Source organism: Hippoglossus stenolepis, chromosome 21 (assembly GCF_022539355.2).
Source record: "Hippoglossus stenolepis isolate QCI-W04-F060 chromosome 21, HSTE1.2, whole genome shotgun sequence".
Taxonomy (NCBI): Eukaryota; Metazoa; Chordata; class Actinopteri; order Pleuronectiformes; family Pleuronectidae; genus Hippoglossus; species Hippoglossus stenolepis.
Genome location: NC_061503.1, coordinates 18,996,932 through 19,018,178, shown reverse-complemented (window position 1 = coordinate 19,018,178; position 21,247 = coordinate 18,996,932). Strand labels below are relative to the sequence as shown.

The following is a 21,247-nucleotide window of genomic DNA, read 5'->3' as shown; positions in this document are numbered from 1 at the left end:
CGAGGAAGTGAAGTTTGTTCAAGTTTCACACACACACAACACACAGTCACACACACACACATACACACACACATACACACACACACAGTCTGACACACACACACACAGCACACACACACATACACACACACACTCACACACTCTGACACATACACACAATACACACACACGCACACACAATACACACACACACACATGGACACACATACACACAATACACACACATACGGACATACACACAATACACACACATACGGACATACACACTAACACGGACACAAAAACACACACACACGGACACACAACAATACACTTACAAACAGACACACAATACACAACAACACACAAAAAAAATATACAACTATACAAAACAATACCCAACAACACAAAAATACGCTACAACACACAGACACACAAAAATCAACGCACAACAACCCCAAAACTCAGGATGACTAATTGAACCCTGCTGATAAATACTGATTAGTTTGTTTCTAAATGTTCATGTTCCACAAACTTCACACTTCAAACAGAAGAAGATAAAAACATGAAATGTGTCGACAATTTGTCTTAAATCACTTTCTCAGGAATTTATTTAACCACAAACAACGACAAATTAAAGTATTATGAACACTTCTTATGATGTAAAAACCTCAATGATTTGAATAAATAAAATAAAATTCACACAGAAAACAGTCACATACATTTTTTCTGAAAGAACCAATTTAATTTCTCGTATATTGTATCATGACAATGATTCAGTGTTTTAACCGACATGTGAGAACTTAGAGTTTAAATAACTGACACAGGAAGAACTTCTCTATAAGTACAGTGTTGTATAAACTGTTTAAAGACGTGTACACATGCATCTACTCTACATAATATTCTATGTATATGAAATAATCCATTACATTTATGTTACACATAAAATATTCAGTCCAGCACTTCTGGTACTTTTATATACATTTGCACTATTTTAATATATTTCTACAATTTGCATTGTAATTTTCTTTCATACATAAAAATACATATTTATGTGTATATATATATAAACACAACATATATATATGAATCTATTTTTATATATATATATATATATAACAGGGAACTGCTTTTAGAAGATCAATCCATTAATTAAGGGTTTATGAGCTATAATCAATGACTTTATTCATCAATGTCACATGCAATATATATATATATATATATATTTATTTATATATATATATATTCTTTATATATAGTCTTTTTAGCTCTTCAGTTCATCATAAAACGTTTCTCACTCGCCTGCAAATGTAAATGACAATAATCCATTAAGTCTGTTGTTGTAAATGTTAATAACCAGTTGAAAACATGTTGGTCCAGATGTTCTGCAGCTGTTCAAACTTTCTCCCTCGTGGATTGAAGAGGTAAAAAGAAAAGTGTTTTTCTGTAAGGGGGTTTTGTTTTCACAACCTGGCAACCCAGTATTATAAAGTGATTAATTAACCATTAAGATATTGATTACAACTTATAAACCTTCCATAGACGATGCTTTATAAGGAAGTGGTTCCCATAATACTCATGTATAGCTTCTACATCTTGTAGAGTCACATTCCATGTGCGTCCACAAACTGGAGCTGGTTCACAGAAATCTGCAATAACGTACAAAAACGATACAAAATAAAATCCTCTCCTCTCACATTTGTCCTAAAGCAGCAGCATCGTCCCCGTGTGCTTTTATCAACAAACAGCCACGAGACAAAACGCCTGTTTTATTCCTGCAGCTCCAGTTTCCCGTCTCGGACCCTCCAGCTCCAGCGACGACATGTGTCGGGCGCAGAGACGCAGCGCAGCCACACACACGACTCTGTGATCTCCTCCTCGAAGGACACCAGCTTCCTGTCCAGCGTCTCCAGAGTGAAGGGCTTCCCCGAGATCTCAGAGACACATGACATGAACTTTATTACACGAGTTCAAGCACAAACACACGATGGGGATCATGCATGTGAAATTAAAAACATGTTTAAAGCTCTGGATGTGTTTTCTACCTGGTCACTGATTCCTAAGGCGACGTGTCCGACTTTGACCTGCCGTCGCTCTCGGATCCTCAGACACTGGCCCTGGACGTTCTCGATCCAGATGTCAACACCTGCAGGAGTCACAGTCTGAGAACACAGATGCCAGAGGACAACAAAACGCTCAGCGACAGGAGGAGGACATCTCACCTTCAAAGCAGCAGGACGACGGCTGATTGGCCGAGGCCGACCACTCCAGGCGTCCGTCTGTGTGACTGTCGCAGGAGGAGAAGACTCCAGAGCTCAGGTCGTCGGAGGAATGATCAGAGCCCTTCACAAACACAGAGTTTAATGTTTTAATGTGCATTCAATCTATATACATCAGTGTGTGTGAACCATGGTGTGAACACACCTTCTCTGAGGCGTCTCTCTGCGACGTGTCCGAGCAGCTGAAACAGGACGGGGGGTCATCTCGAGGTTCAGGGGAGGGGGTCTGGAACGTGGTGCCCAGAGCTACGTCTGGTGAAAGACAACATGTTTATATCAGTGATAAACTCCATTAAATATTATAAATCCTGTCCTTTATGCTTTCAAACATTTTCACACAACAAAGAAAATGTGATTTGATTATTCAGCATCGAGACTGAAGCTGCAACATGAACACGTGTGACTTTAAACTCATTTTGTTCCAGAAATAAATCTACAGATACCAGATATCAGATATTTTGTTTAAAAAGAAAAAATATGACACTGATAAATTGAGTATAAACAGGTTCATTAACAACATCCACTTCTCTTTGCAGTTACGATCAATGACAGTAAAACAAAATCAAAACCTTTACTCAAAATATTCAAGAGGAAAAAAATCGGTGATCTACAACTGTATCTCAACATTATCCTCAAAAACTTTCGCTGAAATAAAAATAGTTTTGGAGCAGATATTAGTGCCTCCCCTGCTGAGCTGTCGCCATGACAACACCTCCTCTCACTCACCATCTCGGAGATACTCCAGCTCTGGTTCGGATCCACACGGGCTGTCGCTCGTCTGCTGACCTTTCTGCAGCAGAGGGAAAAGGCCTCTGAGAGCTCGGAGATAATCTGTGGACACTGAAGACTCCCACTCTTCATCCTCCTCTTCCTCACGTCCCTCCTCCTCCTCCCAGTCGCCCTCGTAGTCCCTGTCCATCTTTCTCCACATCTCCTGAATGAGATCCTCCTCCCCCATGTAAATATCCACGTCCGACTCCGACCCCGAGTCCCAGTCGTGTTCATCCCGCAGTGATTTGGGCGGCGAGTCCGACTCCCCGCTGAAAGAATCTGCCTCCACGTCAGAGTCTTCGCCCAAGTCCTCCTCCACCGCCGTGGTCCTCCAGGGGCTCACCCAGTGCATCATGGGAGGTGGCGCGGCGGCTGATGGTTTACTTGGGGGGATCAGAGGTGACAGAGGGGGGCTCCTCCTGCCACAGTGCAGAACCTCACAGGCAGCTTGAACAGAGCAGGGACTCAAACCTCCGACTGCAAAAAGAGAATCGATGATCAACAGAGAATTAAATGAATCATTTGATGGTTGCAGCTTCTTAAACAGGAAGATGTGAGGATTTTCTTGGTTTAGCAGTAAAATAAATATTTAAATGAAGGAACCTGAGATCAGATTCTTTATTTCACACACTGCAGGAAAATTCATCTTTTAATATCTATCAATAAATCAGATCCTTCATTGAAAGTTTCAATATAACAACGTATTAAAGAACTAAATAACTTTGAGTGATATATTGGACAAGAGATGAAAATTAGCCTATAAAGCTAAGTCTCAAGTTTTCTATTGATCACTGATCCCTGTCTCATCAAAAATAAAATAAAATAATAAAAATAGCATTTTACTGTTTGTTTTATCTACTTTATTTACAGTTTGTATATATTTCGTCTCAGAAGTTCAGACACTTCTTTCTTCCTGTCTGGTTTCAGATTTAAAACGTGTTATATTGTAAAAGCTTATTACATTTATGTATTTGTAACTAACTAAAGCTGTCAAATAAATGCTCTGTGGTTGAGTATAAAGTACAAGTACTCTTCTCTTGCAGTGGAAGAGATGTGTGAAGTAGAATTAAATGCTTGGGTAAAGTAACAGTACCTCAGCCTTGTACTGAAGTACTTAAGTAAGTGTACTTTCTACCACAGAGGACGTTGTGCTGCTGTGACCTGCTCTCAAAGCTTTGGTGGTTTTCCTCCTCAGCTCTTTGGCCGACGCTCGTCTGTCCGGGTCCTTCTGGAGTCCGGCTCTGAAAACTTTGGCCGTGAAGTTGTTGCAGGTGGACGGGACCTCCCACAGAGGAGGAGGCTCGTTGACGATCTGACCAGAAGAGTGAGAAACACCTTGGTATAGCTTTGTTCAACCTAAAATCGAATTCTTAAATAAAGATGTTTGTATATCTACCTGCAGACACAGTGGGTGGGAGTAGTAACGTATCCAGGGGTGACATCCGTTGAGCATGTGCAGTAACATGCAGCAGCTGCTCCACACGTCGGCCTTCGCACAGAGTCCATCTCCTCGAGCGACCTCCGGCGCCATGTGGGTCTCTGTGCCCGGGAACGCAGCCGCTCCTTCATGAACACACACTGAATTTAACTTTCTGCATCGGCCCCAAGACACTAAAGCTGCTTTCAGACCTGCACTGAACTCCAGATGTTCCCCTGGAATTTATGGGAGAGGCTGTATGTGAGAACGCAAACGTCTGAGTCAGTTGCTAAGGAGTTTCCATCTTCCTATAATACAAACTGTGGATAATGTCCTAATTAGCCTCGCAGGAGATTATCTGGGATTCAAAGGGAGCGAGTGGTGTGAAGCCGAAGCTGTACGGTAACAAAAAGAGACACGAACCTCTAACTTGCACCGACGATTCTGTAGAGAATCAACAGTTTTACATGAATCTTTAGTAGTTTTAGAAATACGTCCAAATGAACATGACGGATTTGGGCCTTGACAGAAACATCGATCTGTCTTTTTTATGTATGTTTGTAAAATTCGTGGATCCAATTTTCTGGAACTTTTCATGAGATAATTTCTGAAAACATCTTACAACACTTGTTCTTTGTATTAATAAATAATAATGAAGTAAAAGCAGAAATACTTTCCTGCTGCGTCACTAACTTCTTGTTAAAGATAACGAGACTGAGCCACAGACGAGGATACGAGACTTCATGGTCAACCACCTTTTATATAAAATCTTCTTATTTCTAATTTCTCTCAATAACAAAAGGAGGATCAATTTGTTGAATCTATAAAAGCGACTCTTTCCCCTTGTGTTCAAAGTTGATGTGCGTGTGTAAACTCTGTGAACTGCTGACTCACCCCTGAAAGCTTTGTTGCTCCGGCCGCTGTCGTCCAGCGTCTCTGAGAGACCGAAGTCACAGAGGAATGTGTCTCTGCAGTCGGCAGACAGCAGCACATTGTCAACTGGAATAAAATCAACACAGAGGATTTGGAGAGACAGCTTGTTTTCATTTGCTGCTCATCATGAAACAGATGAGTGAGGAATCAGGCGGCTGTCGGCCGCTGTCAGGGTGACGGGGATTCTGGGAACAAAACCTCCGCAGCTCCCTGCTCTCGCGGTGGCACAAGGTTAAGTCTCTAAAAATAAAGGCCTGTTTTTCTCCACCTCTTCACGAAGATGTGATGTGATGAGACTGTTTAATTTGGTCGGCTGAGTGAAGCTGCTCAGCACAATGCAGAGGCCTGATGTGGGCGAGACCCTCGTCCTGCTCCATCCTCTCAGTGGGATTACTCGGGGTTTAGGGGTGAGGTGTCAGTTCAGGATTAGGAACCATCAGCAGGAATGTTAGCTGACAGGAGAGCAGCAGCTAGAGGCTTCACCAGGACTCATCCTCCATGTCTCCTTCTACAAGCTGCTGATAATATCACATCAAACTCCACAGGAGAAAGTTTATAAAAATGCCGGCTATGTGGAGATTAATTACAATTATTAATACTGAAAAAGACAAGAAATGCGATGCAGAGTGTTTGAGGAGTTTATGTTTTCCCCTCGTTTGTTTATTTGTTTGTTTGTTAGCAAGATTATTCAAACTCTACTGGACCATGTGATACATGTCAAGAGAAAGCTAATTAAGTTTCTCAAACGTTGTAACAAATTTCACGCACTCGTAGATATCAAACTTCTACAAATGACTCATCAAGATCCATGAATTATTCTCTGAGATGTCAGTGAAAAATGTTTAAACCTCCCTGAAAACATCTAGAAAGAATCCTTGAATCTGCCCCTTTGTTGGTATCAACTCCAAAATTGTATGAGTTACTTCTGGGCCCAAGTTCAATCCTTCCACCAAGTTTTGTTTAAATCGGTCCAATAGTTTTTGCGTAATCCTGCTGACAAACAAACAAGCTAACAAACAAACAGGCGCGAAAACAAACCGACCTTTGACGTCCAAGTGAAGGACCTTCCTGTGGTGCAGGTGCTCCAGCGCCCCCAGTGACTGGCGGAGGTAGTGCAGGGCCAGGTCCTCGGGCAGGGAGTTCATCTCTTTCAGGAGCTGAGCCAAACAAGCTGAGGAGGTTTGGAAAAAGTCGTCTGTGAGCGGCGTGTCCTCGTTGTGAATGAGATGTGGTTTGAGTAGTTTGGACGTGTACCTGGCTTCAGGTCCATGAACAGCACGACGTTCAGCCCCTCCCTCACGGCGCCAAAGAGCTCCACGACCCGAGGAGAGTTCAGAGCGCTCCACGTGCTCACCTCCTCGCGGCTGAGGTGACTCAGTGGAATCTGAGCGTGGACACCATGAGGTTACCTCAATCATTGAATATTGCTTCCAAAGCTCTGGGTGTGGGTGCGTATCTGGATTTCACACAATGACTCATTCCCTCTCTCTCACCACTTACCCTCTTGGCAGCACATTCGAATCCCGTCCGTTTGTCCCGAACACAGAACACGTCACCGTACGAGCCGTTCTGGATGTGGTGCAGAACAAAGTACTCCTCTCCCTCCCGGTACCGACACTGACCACTGGGCTGCAGTCGCTTCAGGAAACAGGATTAAACAGAACTGTGATAATGAGAAACAGGCTGAAGAAAACAAACGAGAGATAAAGATCATGAAATTGCTCTTTGGAAACCAAAGAGCGAGAACGTCCTCAAATGCCTTTTTCTGACCAACGTCCAAAATCCAAAGATAAGCACTTTACCTTATCATGGATTGAAGAAACAGAGAAAAGAATTTAAGATTGAAACGGAAAATATTGGACATTTCTACTTAAAAACTTCAAGATCTAAATCTCAGAGCCCGTCGGCTATCGACCAATCAGCAGCTGGGGGACAGACGTGTCTCTTTTCACATGTAAAGGCAGAATTCAATTAGCTCTAAATCATCAAGATGCAAATATCTTACATGATGAAATACGAGTCCTTCGTTGACGGGTGCGTTCGGTTTCCAGTCACTTAACGTCTGTTGTATCAAATCCTTGAAGAAAGGAGAAACAAACTGCTTCGGCATCTGCGTCACTCTCCCTCTCATTTCATCCAGAACAGCGTCGAGGTCACTGAGGTCATCGAAGCCGAAGGAACCGCGACACGTGTTCACGGAGTCGGAAAGTCCCAGCATGCTTTGCACACACTCCGTAGAGTCAGAATCCCACTCGGCGGGACCGGAGGTAAAACCAGACACGTGCATCAGGTCAAAGGTCGAATTTGAAACCTTGGCCTGGACTGCGAAGCTCTCGGGTGCTGGCGTGTCGTCGTCTGCCCAGCAGGAGGAGTCCGAGTCACTTTCATGAGTGCGAATAGATTCCAGGTCCTGCACCGAACAATCGGAGTCGGACGCTCCTCTGTCGTCAGAGCTCGATGTGTCGTCGGTTTCTATCGATCCGTATTGATCCTCTGATGGTGACACATCCTCTGATCCTCTCACATGGTCACAAACATCTGTGCAGCTGCAGATTTCATCATGTTCACAAGAGAGCCGGCCTCCGACGCTGCAGGAGCACGAGTCAGTAAACTCAGGAGGAGGCGGGATGACCTCAGCCGACGAGGTCGCGTCTCCGTCCACTGATTTCAGCCAATCGATCTCCTGCACCCAGAGACCACGGATCACAGGACGGTGTTCTCCTTCCTCCCGACTCTGTCCTGTGCCGGTCTTCCTGCGCTGTTTCCTCTGCAGGTGGTGGAGCGGGAGTTTGGAGGCCTCGTCCAGGTCCTCGTCCTCTGTGTCACTGAGGAAGGACGATTCTCTGGTGTCAGACCTGCACATGAGAAGATAGACAGCGTGAATACACCAGTTCAACAACCTCAATAACCTTTTCAGTCCCAGTCTGATTGATGGTGGAGTGGAGAAGAATCCATCCATCGCCACATTCTCTTCTATATATATATACAGACCTGAGCTTTTTGAGCTGCTGAGATCTGGAGTAGGGACGCTGAGTCGTGGTGGGACTGAACTCCTGGAAGTCTTCTCCTGAGACAGAGGGAAACAACGTAGAGTTTAACGAATGAATGTTGAAGAAGAGATTTTAAATCATCAAATAGTTAATTCAAACCAAACTGATCAGAAACATGAAAACCTGAACAAACATCAGTGTGATAAGAACGACCTGAAATGACAGAAACCATCTTTAAAAAAAAATAATTATAACCCTAATGTTTTAGTTTGGGCCCTGTCCCATCTGCTAACATGGAGGAGGCAGGGTACTGCAGCCAGCCACCAGGGGGCGATCAAGGTTCTTTCCATACAGTCACTGATCTACATGGGGTCTTACTCTCAGCCTGTGCGACTATGGAGAGACATGGATTCTCTGCAGACACTTCCTGTCCCGCTGTGACCACGTGCTTGGCGGTGCCGTGCTGCATCACCCGGCTGAGGTGCGGCGCGATGACCTGGACCAGCGAGTCCTTCTCCTCCTCGCCAACATGGCCGTCGTCCTCTTTGCCCAGAAACGAGAGCTCAGATCCTCCGGCCACGATGATGAACGGCGTGTTGGAGTTGAACACCCGGGGAATCGCCATCGCTCTGAGAACTGGAGGAGGAAGAACAAACACACACAGTGAAAGTTGCAAGACCTGTAGGAGGCCAGATTCATAACCTATACTGCAGCCGGCCACCAGGGGGCGATCAAGCTGTTTAGTTTTTACGTATTGGAGCTGCTAAGTCATCCATATTTATACAACCCTAAAAAAAACACACACCCACGATTTCAATTCATCTGCAGTCGACAGCAGATTTGTAATGGTCAGGCATTTTGATGTGGTGGTATTTGCCGCGGCCGGGGCGTGAATGAACAGACACCAGCAGCCAGCCGGCAGAGGGGGGGTATAAATAGCCACATGCTTTCCACTGGGTCCAGCTGTCAGAGTCTCTCTCAGCCGTTCGCCATGTTAACGGCTGACACATGGATACAAACACACAAAGACAGGACTCGTACTCACGTCCTCCGGCTGCATGAGGAGGTCGAGGAGGAACTTTCATTTCACTGTGGAGGCTGGAAAATCTACTGCAAACTCCATAACTAGCATTTTGATTTGGATATTGATTCAAATTGTAAAGAAAGTGGAGCTCAGGTGATGAATCCAGGACAAAGATCTACGTCACCAGCATCACGTCTCTAACGATCCTCCCATGATGCACCTCGGCCTCCTGAGAACTTTACCCAGAATCCACCTGCCTCTCAGCTGAGGCCTGTGAGCACCTCCAGTCAAACACACACCGACCGACGCTGTGGTTCTAACCTCCAGCTGAACCCAGAGGACGTTACCTCTCAGGGACAATCAGGGGGGTCCCTCCGGTCTCAGGTGAGATCCAGTGATCCTGGTGGAAGAGGAAGAGGAAGAGGAGGAGGAGGACCAGGATGAAGGTGTGTGTCCCTCTGTCTCTTCCTGTCTGTTTGTCTTCTGTCCTGTGTTATAAGTGTCCAACTGAAACCTACCGGCTTTCTGCCCCCGCAGCCTCAGCTGATTGGTCAACCATGTGTGTGAGTTATGAACTTCTACACCTCTGTCACCACCTCCTCCTTCTCCTCCTTCTTCTCCTCCTCCTTCTTCTCCTCCTCCTCCTCCCCGTCCTCCCACACACAGATACCAGCGACAGAACAACGTAGATGCCCTCTGTGACCCTGAGCTCCTTTAGGACCCTGAACGTTTAATTTACTTTAAAGACTTTCACTGCAGTGATATATATATATATATAAATACACTATATAATACATTTATTTAAGACTATGTATACACACACTACTACAAGCTGCAGCAGTAGTTGAGGCTGAATGTAGTTAAGTAATTTATACTCATTATTGTGTTGCTGTTGTAGTTTGATAAACTATTTATATAAAGTTATGTCTAATCCACTGGTTCCCAGTCTTGGGCCCAGTTCTCTCCCAAGAGCCAACATGTAAATAAGAGGAGTCGTGAAATGATTGAAGAAGAAACAGTAAATCTGTAAATATTCAAATCTGGAACGTGACGACAACACAGACGTCAATATTCAAAGTGTGATAAGATTTTATTTGATAAGATTTTACTGTTTTATAATTTGGATGATTGACATGTGACCGTCTGTGCAGTTTCCAACACATCTGTTGTCCCACATAGAGAAGACTGGAATCTATACAGTCCTGTGGGAATTAACTAAATACCAGAGAAGGGAGTGTGTGAGTCTGTGTGTGTGTCTGTGTTGTGTCTGTCAGTGTGTGTGTCTGTGTGTGTGGGTCCCTCTCCCTGGCAACATGTGAATGGGATCAGCGACGGACCAATAGAATGTCAGAGGAGGAAGTTTCACGTCAATGGGTTTTTGTCACTGGGGTCGACTCTGCTAAACTTAGACGTGAGAAACGTCTGTGACTCTTCACTCAGAAACATATCGATGAAAACACCACGATGAAGATGTTTGAAAGCTTCAATAAAAAACTTTTATTCTTCTCATTCTCGTTTTGTTTATTGGAACAATGACTAATATTAGATAAAGATCGAGATCACACTCGCTTATCGTGGACCTGTAGCTAGTTAGCTTAGCATAAAGACTGGAAACGGGAGGTGTTGTTATCTTGTTAATTGTTGAGCTTCAGACACGTTGTTGGGCAGATTTTGTTTTTCTACGCAAAGCAGCCGAAGTTTGTCACAAAATTAGCTCGTTTGTCACGAGGTGGAAAATAGAATTTGCTGTAGTAAAGTTGGTAAATCCAGCTACAAAAAAAAACTAATTTGGCAAAACTGCCAATTGGGAAACTTTACACAGTCCAACATTCAAACTTATAGTTCAGCTCTGCTGTTGTGGGTCAGTTCAAATACTACAAGTAAAAGTACGTACAAAAGTAAGTATCAAAATAAAAAAGCTCATTATGCAGTATAGGCTTCGATAGTTTTTATTATAAGCAACTATTACTGAAGTATATGTAAACAGTACTTTAGAGTCATATCTAGTGGGTGTTGTATTCAGATGTTTTATGTTTTAATATACCTTTAATCTGAAAAGTGACATAAAAGTACAACATTAGAGCAGAAGTGTCCTTTAGTGGACGTTTCTTTTAGTGGACAAAGCTCCTCTGGTGTTTCCACATCAGTAACCGTCCTGCTGATCTTCCACAATGAGGCCGAACACCGAGGACGAGCATCTGACCTCATTTCGCTGAGGCACCATGTGTCGTCCATTGTTTTCCACTGAGGCAGAACAGCCTCACGTCTGTTTCCAGCCACCAGAGGGCAGAGGAGGAAACAAGGCCCCCCCCCCCATCGGCAGAGGAGTCGACAGAGAAGTGGGACATTCACCACCTGAACCCCAGTACCCCCAACCCCACTGTCGTGTTGACTCTGGTTGTCATAACAACATTCTGATGACGAGGCCGAGGGAGGCGGGGGAGGGGGTAAGAGGATACAGGAGGGAAAGGTCACAGGAAGTGTGTGGGCGACTGATTAAACTTCAAACATGACCTCAGTGAATTGAATTATCACCTCCAGCAAACTGATATTTTCAACAACTTTATTTCAGTCTCTTTAACCCCCCCCCCCCTCAAATTAAAGTTCTTTAAAAGGCATCAAAACACAACAATCAACCAGGACACGTTTCTAAAAGCAGCAGTGACAGTGAGCACCGGACGTTTAGAGAATACACTTTTAGGAAGTTACATTTTGAAAAGAACATTTTTGATAAAATCATCATCACCTCACGCCACGTTGAGTGATCACAGATTGAAGAGGAGCAGACTTAGTGTTAGTGAACCTTCATCGGTTTCTCTGAAAGCTATGAAACAAAAAGACTCTACGATGAAGAACTGTTGCATCGAGGACAAATAATCTGGTGTTTGCCTCTTTTCTACTTTATCCAATTTTCTTTTAACAGATTAAAACTAATCCAGGAAACCTGATTCTACCCTGAACAGTGTCTGCAGGTTTTTCCCTTCAGGCTCCGTCCGCTGCCAACAACCATCACATCTCTTCTCTGGCAGCCGGACGCTCTCAGAACAACATCTTCACCAACACAAATCAAAGTTTGGGTGGAAAACAGGTTTTGAACTGGATTCTTTCATCTCCGCGAGGAAACGATGCCCTTGTGTGTTGTTCAGAAGCTGGAAACCAGCAGCATCGTCTCAGAGTCTTTGTTTTTCGTTCTGTGCCGACGGAGCAAACCCTGAATTTGTTTCCCCGGGACACTGAGATGTACTTGGCTCTTATTGTTGTTGTTTTCTTGACGATGGTCTGAACGTCCCTCTGATACCGAGCAGCTCTTATGACGTGAGAGAAGGCACAAGCTCTTTGTTCCGTCTGTCGATCTTTTCCAAGAGTACGATGTTTAACTATTTATATATACACCAATGTTTTCATGACAGCTGGGTCTTTAAATCACAGGTAAAATAAGGATTAAATAAAATCGACACACATCAAATTCACAGATGCAAGACAAACTTAATTGACCTCTAAATGTAGATTATACTCGACGTTCTCGTCGTGAACCAACAAACACAGAAAAGCTGCTTCCTGAACGAGTGGTCGACTCGTTTTCTCAAGTCTGACTCAGCATTTTATCCAGAATAAGGCAGAAAGTACATTCACGTCTGTTTTTATAGAAGAATAAAAACAGACCTGGACAAAGAGTCCAAAGAGAAACGAAGACAGAGGAGACGCAGCCGCTGACGCTCTGCACGTTGCTTATGATTAATAATCCCATGATAAGATGAATCTCGTTCCTGTGTCTCTGAACTGGTTCATTATTCAGCTGCTGAGGCTCCGAGTTTCCAGCCTCTGATAGTTTCTACTCAGCAGAAAAACTGTATTTATTTGCCAAAGGTTTAATTTAATTCTCTAGACAATTTCGGCCGAGAAAAACTTCCAGGAAATGATCTGAAAAATACAGGACGTGTGAATCAAAGCTTTAACTGCTTGTTAATAAACTTCGAACCTGTTTGTAGATATTCATATTGTTTTTAAGGTCATTAGGACTCGAGGTAATCTGTCTATATGGATCTATGTGTTTTTGAATCAATGAGAAAAGGTTTAAATTGGTCTCATGTTCACATACTAACTCTTCTCTCTGTAAATTCTGATTTGTGAATTAAAACATGCTTTCTTACATCTTTACTAAGAAACTAATTGTCTTGATTCTTTTCATGGGTTTTAAAACCAATAAGAAAGACGCAGAGACAAAGTCGTGCAGCGAGTCCTTCATATACTTAATCATCGTCTAAGGTTGACCTCTGAGGACTGAACACGATGAGGACCAAACCCAGCAAACCGTTGAGCATCGGCGTCGCCCGCAAACCAAAAGTACCTTCAAGTGAGGAAAAACTCAACAGAAGCTGAAGATGTGACGGATCAGTGGGACTAAAGTCCGTGAGGGACAAAGTCTCTCTGTCTGTTCCCAGACAACATGTCCCAGGTCAGCTGGGGTCTCTCCATGGTGCAGCCTCCCGCTGCCACGTCGCAGGAGAATCCCTCAGGGCAGCAGTGCTTCGAGTCGGAGCAGCAGGTCGCCTGTGGAAAGACAAAACATCTGTGAGAGGGAGAAGCCGGAGAGTTTCTCACAGGTGATTTATGTAAAACTGCTTTCACACGTAAACTGAAATGTCCCTGAGTAGCTGTATGTACATAACTGACTTCTGTAAGTGGGAACAAAAACATTTAGAAGATGAACAAGTATGGTGGAGACGTGGAGTGTGAACTGACCCGTGGCGAGGGACAACACGCCCACTCTGTGGACGACGTCTTGCAGCACGTATCTTTTCTGGGGCAGTGGAATTCCCCCGTGCCGTCACATGGTACGTCCTCTGCGTCTCCAGGCCCGGACCGTGCCACTTTGATCTGAGGGAGGGTTTGGACCAGCTCATCGAGGTTCTTCTTCTCACACGTTCCCGTCTGCATGTTGCAGGTGTAGCCCTGAGGACAGCAGTGCTCGTGGTCCGCACAGCAAACCGCCTGCAGAGGACAGCGGAGACGAATCAATAATCTGATCATTACTTCATTAAAATATAATAAAGTGTGTGAGGGACAAACCTTGACCAGAGGGCAGCAGCCCCACTCTCCTGTCAGCAGTTTACAGCAGGTCGTTCCTGTAGCACAGCTGCTCTTGTCGTCACACTTGACGTCCGTCACGGCGCCGGGCTCGGCCACGGCGCTCAGTTTGGTGAACCAGGGGACGGCGTGGGAGCCCCTGGAGCAGGCGGAGCGCTGATGTTCACAGGTGTGACCGCTGGGGCAGCAGTGGTCTCCATCGCTGCAGCAGACGGCCTGAAGCACAGCAGAGACAACTCAGAGGTCATCATTCCATTCCCTCAGTGTGAGGTCGTGAGGTAACCGTGTTTTTACCTTTGGCAGAGGACAGCAGCCCCATTGGTGGGTCCTGTCCATGAAGCAGCAGGTCATGTCTTTGGGGCAGCTGGTGCTGGAGTCACACATGTTCCTCCCCTGTGGAGCCGGAGCAGAAGCAGCCTGGTGGAGCTCCGTCCTCAGCGCCGGGATCTTCTGCAGCCACGCCAGGCTCCGGCCTCCGGGCTGATCACACGTCTGCACGGCCACGTTACACTTGTAGCCTTTGGGACAACAGTGCTCCTGGTCGCTGCAGCACACGGCCTGAAGAGAATGAAGAGCTCTTTAATATCCACTGAAATCCTTGGAAATGCCAGATTTTCTGTTCCACTGATGCAGGAGATTTATTGACACGATTTCCAACGAACAACGTAAAGATCAAACATCGGCAGAACCCTTATATTCAAAACCACTGTGTTGTGTCTAAGAATGGAAATATAAAATATAAAATATAAAAATGTGGAAAAAGCCCTCAAATGCTGTAAATTCATATTCTTCAGTTTTCCTAAATCTTTTTAGTTTTAAGGATCATTTTATTTCTTCAGATTTAATCATTGAAATTGTGTTTTTTCACTCAGTTCAGTTTCCTCAGTTAATCCATGTTTAGAAACTCAAGATGAGTTCTCTCGACTTATCGTTTCTCTCTACGAGATACTCATGTCTGATCAAACTGAGTTTTAAAACACGCCAGCGCTCAGCGAGGAGGAGGAGGAGGAGGAGGAGGAGGAGTCTGACCTGAGGCAGGGGGCAGCAGGCCCACTGTCCGGAGTCTTTCTTACAGCAGGTGGTTCCTCCCGGACACGTGGTCTCCTGGTCACACTTCTCGTCCTGGACCTCCAACGTCACCGCGGAGACCTTCTCCGTCCAGGGGAGGGAGGCTGAGAAACCTGACGGGTCGTCACAAGATTCCTCCTCCAGGTTGCAGACGGTGCCGTGAGGGCAGCAGTGGACGTAGTCGTCGCAGCACACAGCCTGACGGGGGCAGAGTAGAACCACGGGTGACGGTATGTTACTTACACGCTTCAGGGTTTTGAGGCCCGTGCCTTCTCGCTCCACTGTCGTCTCACCTGAGGCAGCGGGCAGCAGGCCCAGTCTCCAATCACCGTCTTGCAGCAGGTGGATTCTCCAGGACATGATGTGGAGTTATCACACTTGTCCGTCACGATGGGGAAGACGGGAACGTGGTGAAGCCAAGGCATCACCGCCGTGTTCGCCGTGGGGTCGTCACACGTGGAGGCTTCCAGGTTGCATACGGTGCCGTGGGGGCAGCAGTGCATGTGGTCCTCGCAGCACACGGCCTGCAGGGGGCAGTAAACACACACACTGTAGTAAATCACGTTTCGTTGATTCATAAGGGGAAAGAAATAATTAAAAACATTTGCAGTTCCCCATTTTAATGCACTTTTCAAAAATAAATAGTAACTGTGCAAAGTTGTGGTCACCCTCCAACATCAGTATCCAGAAACCAGGGTTTGCAGATAGTTTGTATTGTGCTGCACACACAACATGTCTGAGATCTGACTCCAGATTTTCAGTATGTTAGGGACAGTGTGGGGGGGGGGGACCATGTGTCTGTGCTGGTACCTTAGGTAACGGGCAACAGGCCCATTGGCCCGACGGCGTTTGACAGCAGGTATTTTCGTCAGCACAGGCCACAGAGTCGTTACAGGGAACAGCAGCAACTGAGAAAGAAACACAAAGATTTATATCAGTGAACAACATTTTGATTCAAGTTAACAAACAGAAAGGATTCATGTTGAAATATGAGATATTGGGATGATTCATTTAAATAATTCTCTCAGTTTCCCTGATCTAAAACTGTCAATTATTAAAACTTCAAATAAACTGTGTTGACAAAAAGAAAGAATCCGGCCTTTGTCTCTGTGGCATCTGGACGGTTTAACTGCTCCAGGTCTCACCTCTGCTCCGCGCCGCCACCAGCTCCGTCACCGGCTCCGTCACCGGCTCCATCACAGCAGCGGGGATCTTAGAGGCCATGATGGCGTCTCCCCGGGTCGACACACAGGTGCTGTGCTGCAGGTCGCACGTGGTTTCTTCAGGGCAGCAGTGGATGTGATCTGAGCAGCAGACGGCCTGGACCAAGACCGGACAGAGGTTCCCCCAGTGTCAGCAAACAGTAAAGATACTGTGTAAAGAATTGTACTACTCTACTCTGCTGGAACAGACGAACTGCAATTTATTTTAGATTGGAGTGTCTCTTACTCACATTCGGCATCGGGCAGCAGCCGTACGAGCCGCTGTCCATCTCGCAGCACGTGGTCTGATCAGGACAGACGGCCACTTTGTCTGGACACACAACTGACAGGAGGAGACGCAACAACGGGGTTTACAGATCAACACTTAAACACAAGCTGTTATCCTGCAGTTCTTAATGTGCAGATTAAATAAAACATCTGGAATATACTGCTTACTGTCGTTAAGAACCGCAGAGATCTTCTTCAGCAGCGGCATTTCGGTCTCACCGGACTTGCAGACGTCATGTTCCATGTCACATATCGTGTTGCTGGGGCAACAGTGGACGTGATCGCTGCAGCACACGGCCTGAACACGGTCAAACCGACAGTAAATACCTGTACCTGCAATAAGCTGGTTTCTCAGTTCAGGTTTAATCAGATGTGCAGGAATTTAGTTCCATTAAATGGTGAAATTGATTTAATAAACTTTATTGATGCCACACACGGGAAATTCACGCCAATGGGAAATGAATCTCATCTTAATAAAAGATAAGAGATACAGTTGATCCTTTAGTCACCAACATGTCAGAGAATAGTGACAAACGCCTGCTGCCTACGTTTTAAAATAAATAAAAACACTAATTTATAAAGATAACTCAGTCTCATGTTTTTTCCAGACTCATACGAGATCCCCGTTACCTTTGACCACTGAAATCTAATCTAATCGGGTCCAGTGTGTAAGATTTAGGTGAAATGGATCTATTGGCAAAAATTGTATTAAAACTAATCCTAGTGATGTTTTCACTCGTGTGTTTCATCTAAATTGTACGAATTGTTGTTTTCTTTACCCTGAAATGGGCCCTTGATATTTAAATACTCCATATTTACATCGGGTCGTCTCTATGGAGGACGCCAGGTTTCTTTACAGTCGCCCAGACTGGACAAACCTCTTGAGTTTAACTGATGAACTGAGTCGTAGCTTCAGCGCTCGTCCTTCCTACCTGGTCGTAAGGGCAGCAGCCGTAGTCTTCGGTGGTTAACAGGCAACAGGTGTAACCATCAGGACAACTGCTCTTCCCTCCAGGACACGTCACTGAACCCACGGTCAGAGCCGCAGAAACTGAAACAACGTAGAAAGACACATATTCACATATTGGATATTGGTGCAGGGAGGATGATAAACAGATGATAGTGACTTTTATTATTTTCCAACTATGAGACATCTGTTTCATATTACATAGACCTTCGGGCCTTTACTGTATTTACATGAGGGTTTTCACACCTGGGTAATTCTCCCTGCGTTTGGCCGGGAGTTTCTCCACCATGGGGACGGACTCCAGTGACGCAGAAACACACACTTCATGAGCGGTGTCACACTTTGTTCCCTCGGGACAACAGTGCTGCTTATCCTCACAACACACGGCCTGCAGAGAGCAGAGGACACACAGACTGACAGTGAGGACCGCTCTTCGGTCCCGGACACAGCTTCCTGCACATCATGGAAACGTACTGATGCACAACTTGAAGGCTGAGATTATTACAGGAGTTTCACATTAAAACTTGCAGGCTTTCATTTCTTCTGTAGGCTTTTAATGTGAAAAAAACACCAGGTCATAGCTATAGCTGTTTATTATTTCTATCATTTTTTTATTATTTCCACTATAGTCGGCTTCAGCTTGTTCCCCCAATTTTGTAAGTGTTTTATTTATTCCTGCTGACCAGACACCTTCATTTTAATTAAAATAACTTACGGTGTACACAGAAGAACAGTCTTAAATAATAAGATATTAAAAATACAGTTCATCTATCGGAGTATTGTGAAGTAAAGTCTCACCAGAAGCTGACCTGAGGATATGCTTCTTGGTGTCAGTGCTGAACCCAAGGTTTTAGTGTGTGTGTGTGTGTGTGTGTGTGTGTGTGTGTGTGTGTGTGTGTGTGTGTGTGTGTGTGTGTGTGTGTGTGTGTGTGTGTGTGTGTGTGTGTGTGTGTGTGTGTGTGTGTGTGTGTGTGTGTGTGTGTGTGTGTGTACACGTGACAGTGAACTCATGTGTTTCACCTTAACCATCGGACAACAGGCCCAGCTGCCGTCAAGAAGCTGGCAGCAAGTACTGTCATTTGAACACGTGGACACCTGGTCTGGACATACGATTGTCTTTACTCTGTCAAAGAGCTGGAGACAGACGCACAGAGACACAGAACAAAAAGACACAACAATGACAGGATTACAAATGTACTAAGTCACTTAAATTAAATCAGAATACTGGCAGGTTCCCACTGTCAAGATAATTAATAGGAAATGCTGCACGTCCTCAACTTACCTCAGGGACTTCCAGAGCCTGTTTGGCAGGAAGACGTCTCATCCACGGCAGAGAAACGGTCTTATTGACACATTTCCTATGAGCCAGATCACACAGGGTCCTCTCATAGCAGCAGTGGAGGTGGTCTGAACAACACTCAGCCTGCAGACACAGATTCAAAGAGTTTGAGAGGATATAACAAACCACTAAACTAAGGAAATCAGTGACACACTAACCCGAACACTAACTCACGTGTGGCAGCGGGCAGCAGCCGTATCCTCCCATCGTGTTCTTGCAGCAGGTGTTTTTGTCCTCGCACATGCCTCCATCAGGACAGACCAGCGCCGTGCTCAGGCCGAGCAGGGCCAGAAACAGGATTCCCATGGGAAGCTCCTGAAGACGCAGAGGAGACGGCTTTGAGCAACACGATGAAAAACAAAACCCTGAACTGCAGCCAAGAGATGTGATCGTATCTTGGTGGTTTGTGTATTTGTTACTGGTTGTGAGAAACCATGACGGGTCTGGATAACACAGGTGAGTGTGTCTGCAGGCATTCCAACTGATAAACGGGATTTACACACTAAACAAACCCTGAAATGTTCACATACCACAAACACACATAACATGCATGTGCAGCTCTACACGTCGTCAACAGCACAACATAAGGCTGTATAAGGTTATTTATTATATTGTACTGTTGTGTGGATTAGTATTTCCCAGCACTCTACTTAGTCGGCTGAGTTTTGAATAATTCATTACATCGATTCAGTTGAAATATTAAATCTTCTATCGTGAACGCAGGTGCAAAGCATCGTGGTCTATATGTTTTATATGTAAAGCAAATGATCTAAACTAGTCTGAGTAAATGTAACAGATGAAAAAGTATGTCATTCTCTGTAAATACTACAGTAAAGTACATTTGCCACAGTCTCTACATTAAACACAGACGTAGAGTTTCATGTATTTAGTGAATGTAGAGAATCTACTTTACCATTTTAATGAGTAGTTAGCAGAGAGCAGCTTCTCTTCATGCTCCTTCAACACCTGGAAAACAACAACAACAGACTTCAGCTGCACGATCCTGAAGGAAAACACTGAGCAACACTTCAAATTCATACTTTACTTATTCAACTCATGAAAAACACACGTTTGTATATTTATATTTATATATATAGTTACTGAGCGGAAGTGGAAACCTGCCACAGCACAAACCCTGTGGAGCTAATCCACAGCGAGACGAGCTACGTTAGCAGAGCCGGCTAGGTGGCTAACAGGGCAGCTAACCGGTTTGAATGACTTCCTGCGGGTTGTTGGTTCTTCAGCGGATGAAACTGGAGTTTGTTCCTCACCCGGTTGTTTGTGTTTGAGTTCGAAGCGAAGTGTCGCACGTGACTTGCTTTTTAAATCCAGAGAGAAACAGAAGAAACAAGAAGAAGAAGAAGAAGAAGAAGAAGAGACCAGGAAGCAATCACATGACACACTGTCACGTGACCACAGGGAGGGTGACGCGGTTTCTTAAAGCGACAGAACCTGATCTGACAGAAAAACAGTTTATTATAACTGTTTATAGATATTTACATTTATATAAAACTGTCTGTGATTACAACACAACATTGGACTGATTTTAATAATAATACTGAAGTGATAATTTAACTTATATAAAGTACAAATGTAGTACAAGTATTACATTATTAGGTTTATTATAGGTATACAGTCAAAAGTACTAAAATCAGATCAGATATTATTTCTACCTCTTTCTATTGGATTTTACTGCTTCTGATATTTTATATGAAATTCATAAAAAGAATTACAATATTTATATTCATATAAAACAGAGCCTGTTTATCTAGCGAAGTACTAATATTATAATTCAAATAAAAAAAATACACAGGTTGAGAATGAATGAAAACTTTGTATATAATAATAATTTTAATCAGTGTATCTTCTGCCTTTTTTTTGATCAGTATATAAATTCTGAAT

General features: G+C 44.4%; 2 protein-coding genes and 1 long non-coding RNA gene across 7 annotated transcripts; 1 reads left to right on the top strand and 2 right to left on the bottom strand.

The window, feature by feature from the left end:
- Window positions 1-556: 556 nt before the first annotated feature.
- LOC118100220 (mitogen-activated protein kinase kinase kinase 14) lies at window positions 557-10,000 on the bottom strand. Of its 3 annotated transcripts, none has more exons than XM_035145066.2 (15): window positions 9,415-10,000; window positions 8,748-9,005; window positions 8,371-8,446; window positions 7,385-8,234; window positions 6,880-7,017; window positions 6,634-6,763; window positions 6,422-6,550; window positions 5,341-5,445; window positions 4,426-4,592; window positions 4,191-4,341; window positions 2,985-3,506; window positions 2,404-2,510; window positions 2,202-2,322; window positions 2,025-2,125; window positions 557-1,913 (listed from the first exon to the last, which is right to left on the bottom strand). In XM_035145066.2, the coding sequence occupies exons 1-15, from the start codon at window positions 9,452-9,454 to the stop codon at window positions 1,749-1,751; spliced, it is 3,060 nt and encodes a 1,019-aa protein (XP_035000957.2). In that variant the 5' UTR covers window positions 9,455-10,000; the 3' UTR covers window positions 557-1,748. The 3 variants fall into 3 exon arrangements, with proteins under 3 accessions (XP_035000957.2, XP_035000959.2, XP_035000958.2); XM_035145068.2 differs by having other exon boundaries at window positions 558-1,913; window positions 9,715-10,000; XM_035145067.2 differs by having other exon boundaries at window positions 558-1,913; window positions 9,741-10,000.
- On the top strand, window positions 9,699-13,555 carry LOC118100223. The gene is made up of 2 exons (XR_004694419.2): window positions 9,699-9,839; window positions 10,060-13,555. It is a non-coding gene; the product is annotated as an uncharacterized LOC118100223 (long non-coding RNA).
- Window positions 11,943-20,753, bottom strand: grnb (granulin b). 3 transcript variants are annotated; one of them, XM_035145071.2, is made up of 17 exons: window positions 20,447-20,753; window positions 20,259-20,311; window positions 19,520-19,660; window positions 19,289-19,429; window positions 19,027-19,140; window positions 18,253-18,394; window positions 17,972-18,090; window positions 17,208-17,337; window positions 17,003-17,094; window positions 16,695-16,869; window positions 16,360-16,457; window positions 15,843-16,073; window positions 15,511-15,747; window positions 14,776-15,039; window positions 14,464-14,697; window positions 14,137-14,385; window positions 11,943-13,944 (listed from the first exon to the last, which is right to left on the bottom strand). In XM_035145071.2, exons 2-17 carry the CDS (start codon window positions 20,259-20,261, stop codon window positions 13,795-13,797), a joined length of 2,520 nt encoding a protein of 839 aa, XP_035000962.2. In that variant the 5' UTR covers window positions 20,262-20,311; window positions 20,447-20,753; the 3' UTR covers window positions 11,943-13,794. The 3 variants fall into 3 exon arrangements, with proteins under 3 accessions (XP_035000962.2, XP_035000961.2, XP_035000960.2); XM_035145070.2 differs by having other exon boundaries at window positions 20,552-20,753; XM_035145069.2 differs by having other exon boundaries at window positions 20,617-20,753.
- Window positions 20,754-21,247: the final 494 nt, after the last annotated feature.

Coding starts and splice junctions, on each gene's coding strand:
- LOC118100220 (XM_035145066.2), bottom strand. CDS start 9,454: ATGAAAGTTCCTCCTCGACCTCCTCATGCAGCCGGAGGAC. Junction 8,447..8,747: donor CATAGTCGCACAGGCTGAGA/GTAAGACCCCAT, acceptor CCTCTGTCTCAG/GAGAAGACTTCCAGGAGTTC. Junction 5,446..6,421: donor CCTTCACTTGGACGTCAAAG/GTCGGTTTGTTT, acceptor ATTTTATTCCAG/TTGACAATGTGCTGCTGTCT.
- grnb (XM_035145071.2), bottom strand. Junction 17,338..17,971: donor GCTGCTGCCCTTACGACCAG/GTAGGAAGGACG, acceptor GACCGTGTTCAG/GCCGTGTGCTGCAGCGATCA. Junction 14,698..14,775: donor GCTGCTGTCCTCTGCCAAAG/GTAAAAACACGG, acceptor GCTGTGCTTCAG/GCCGTCTGCTGCAGCGATGG.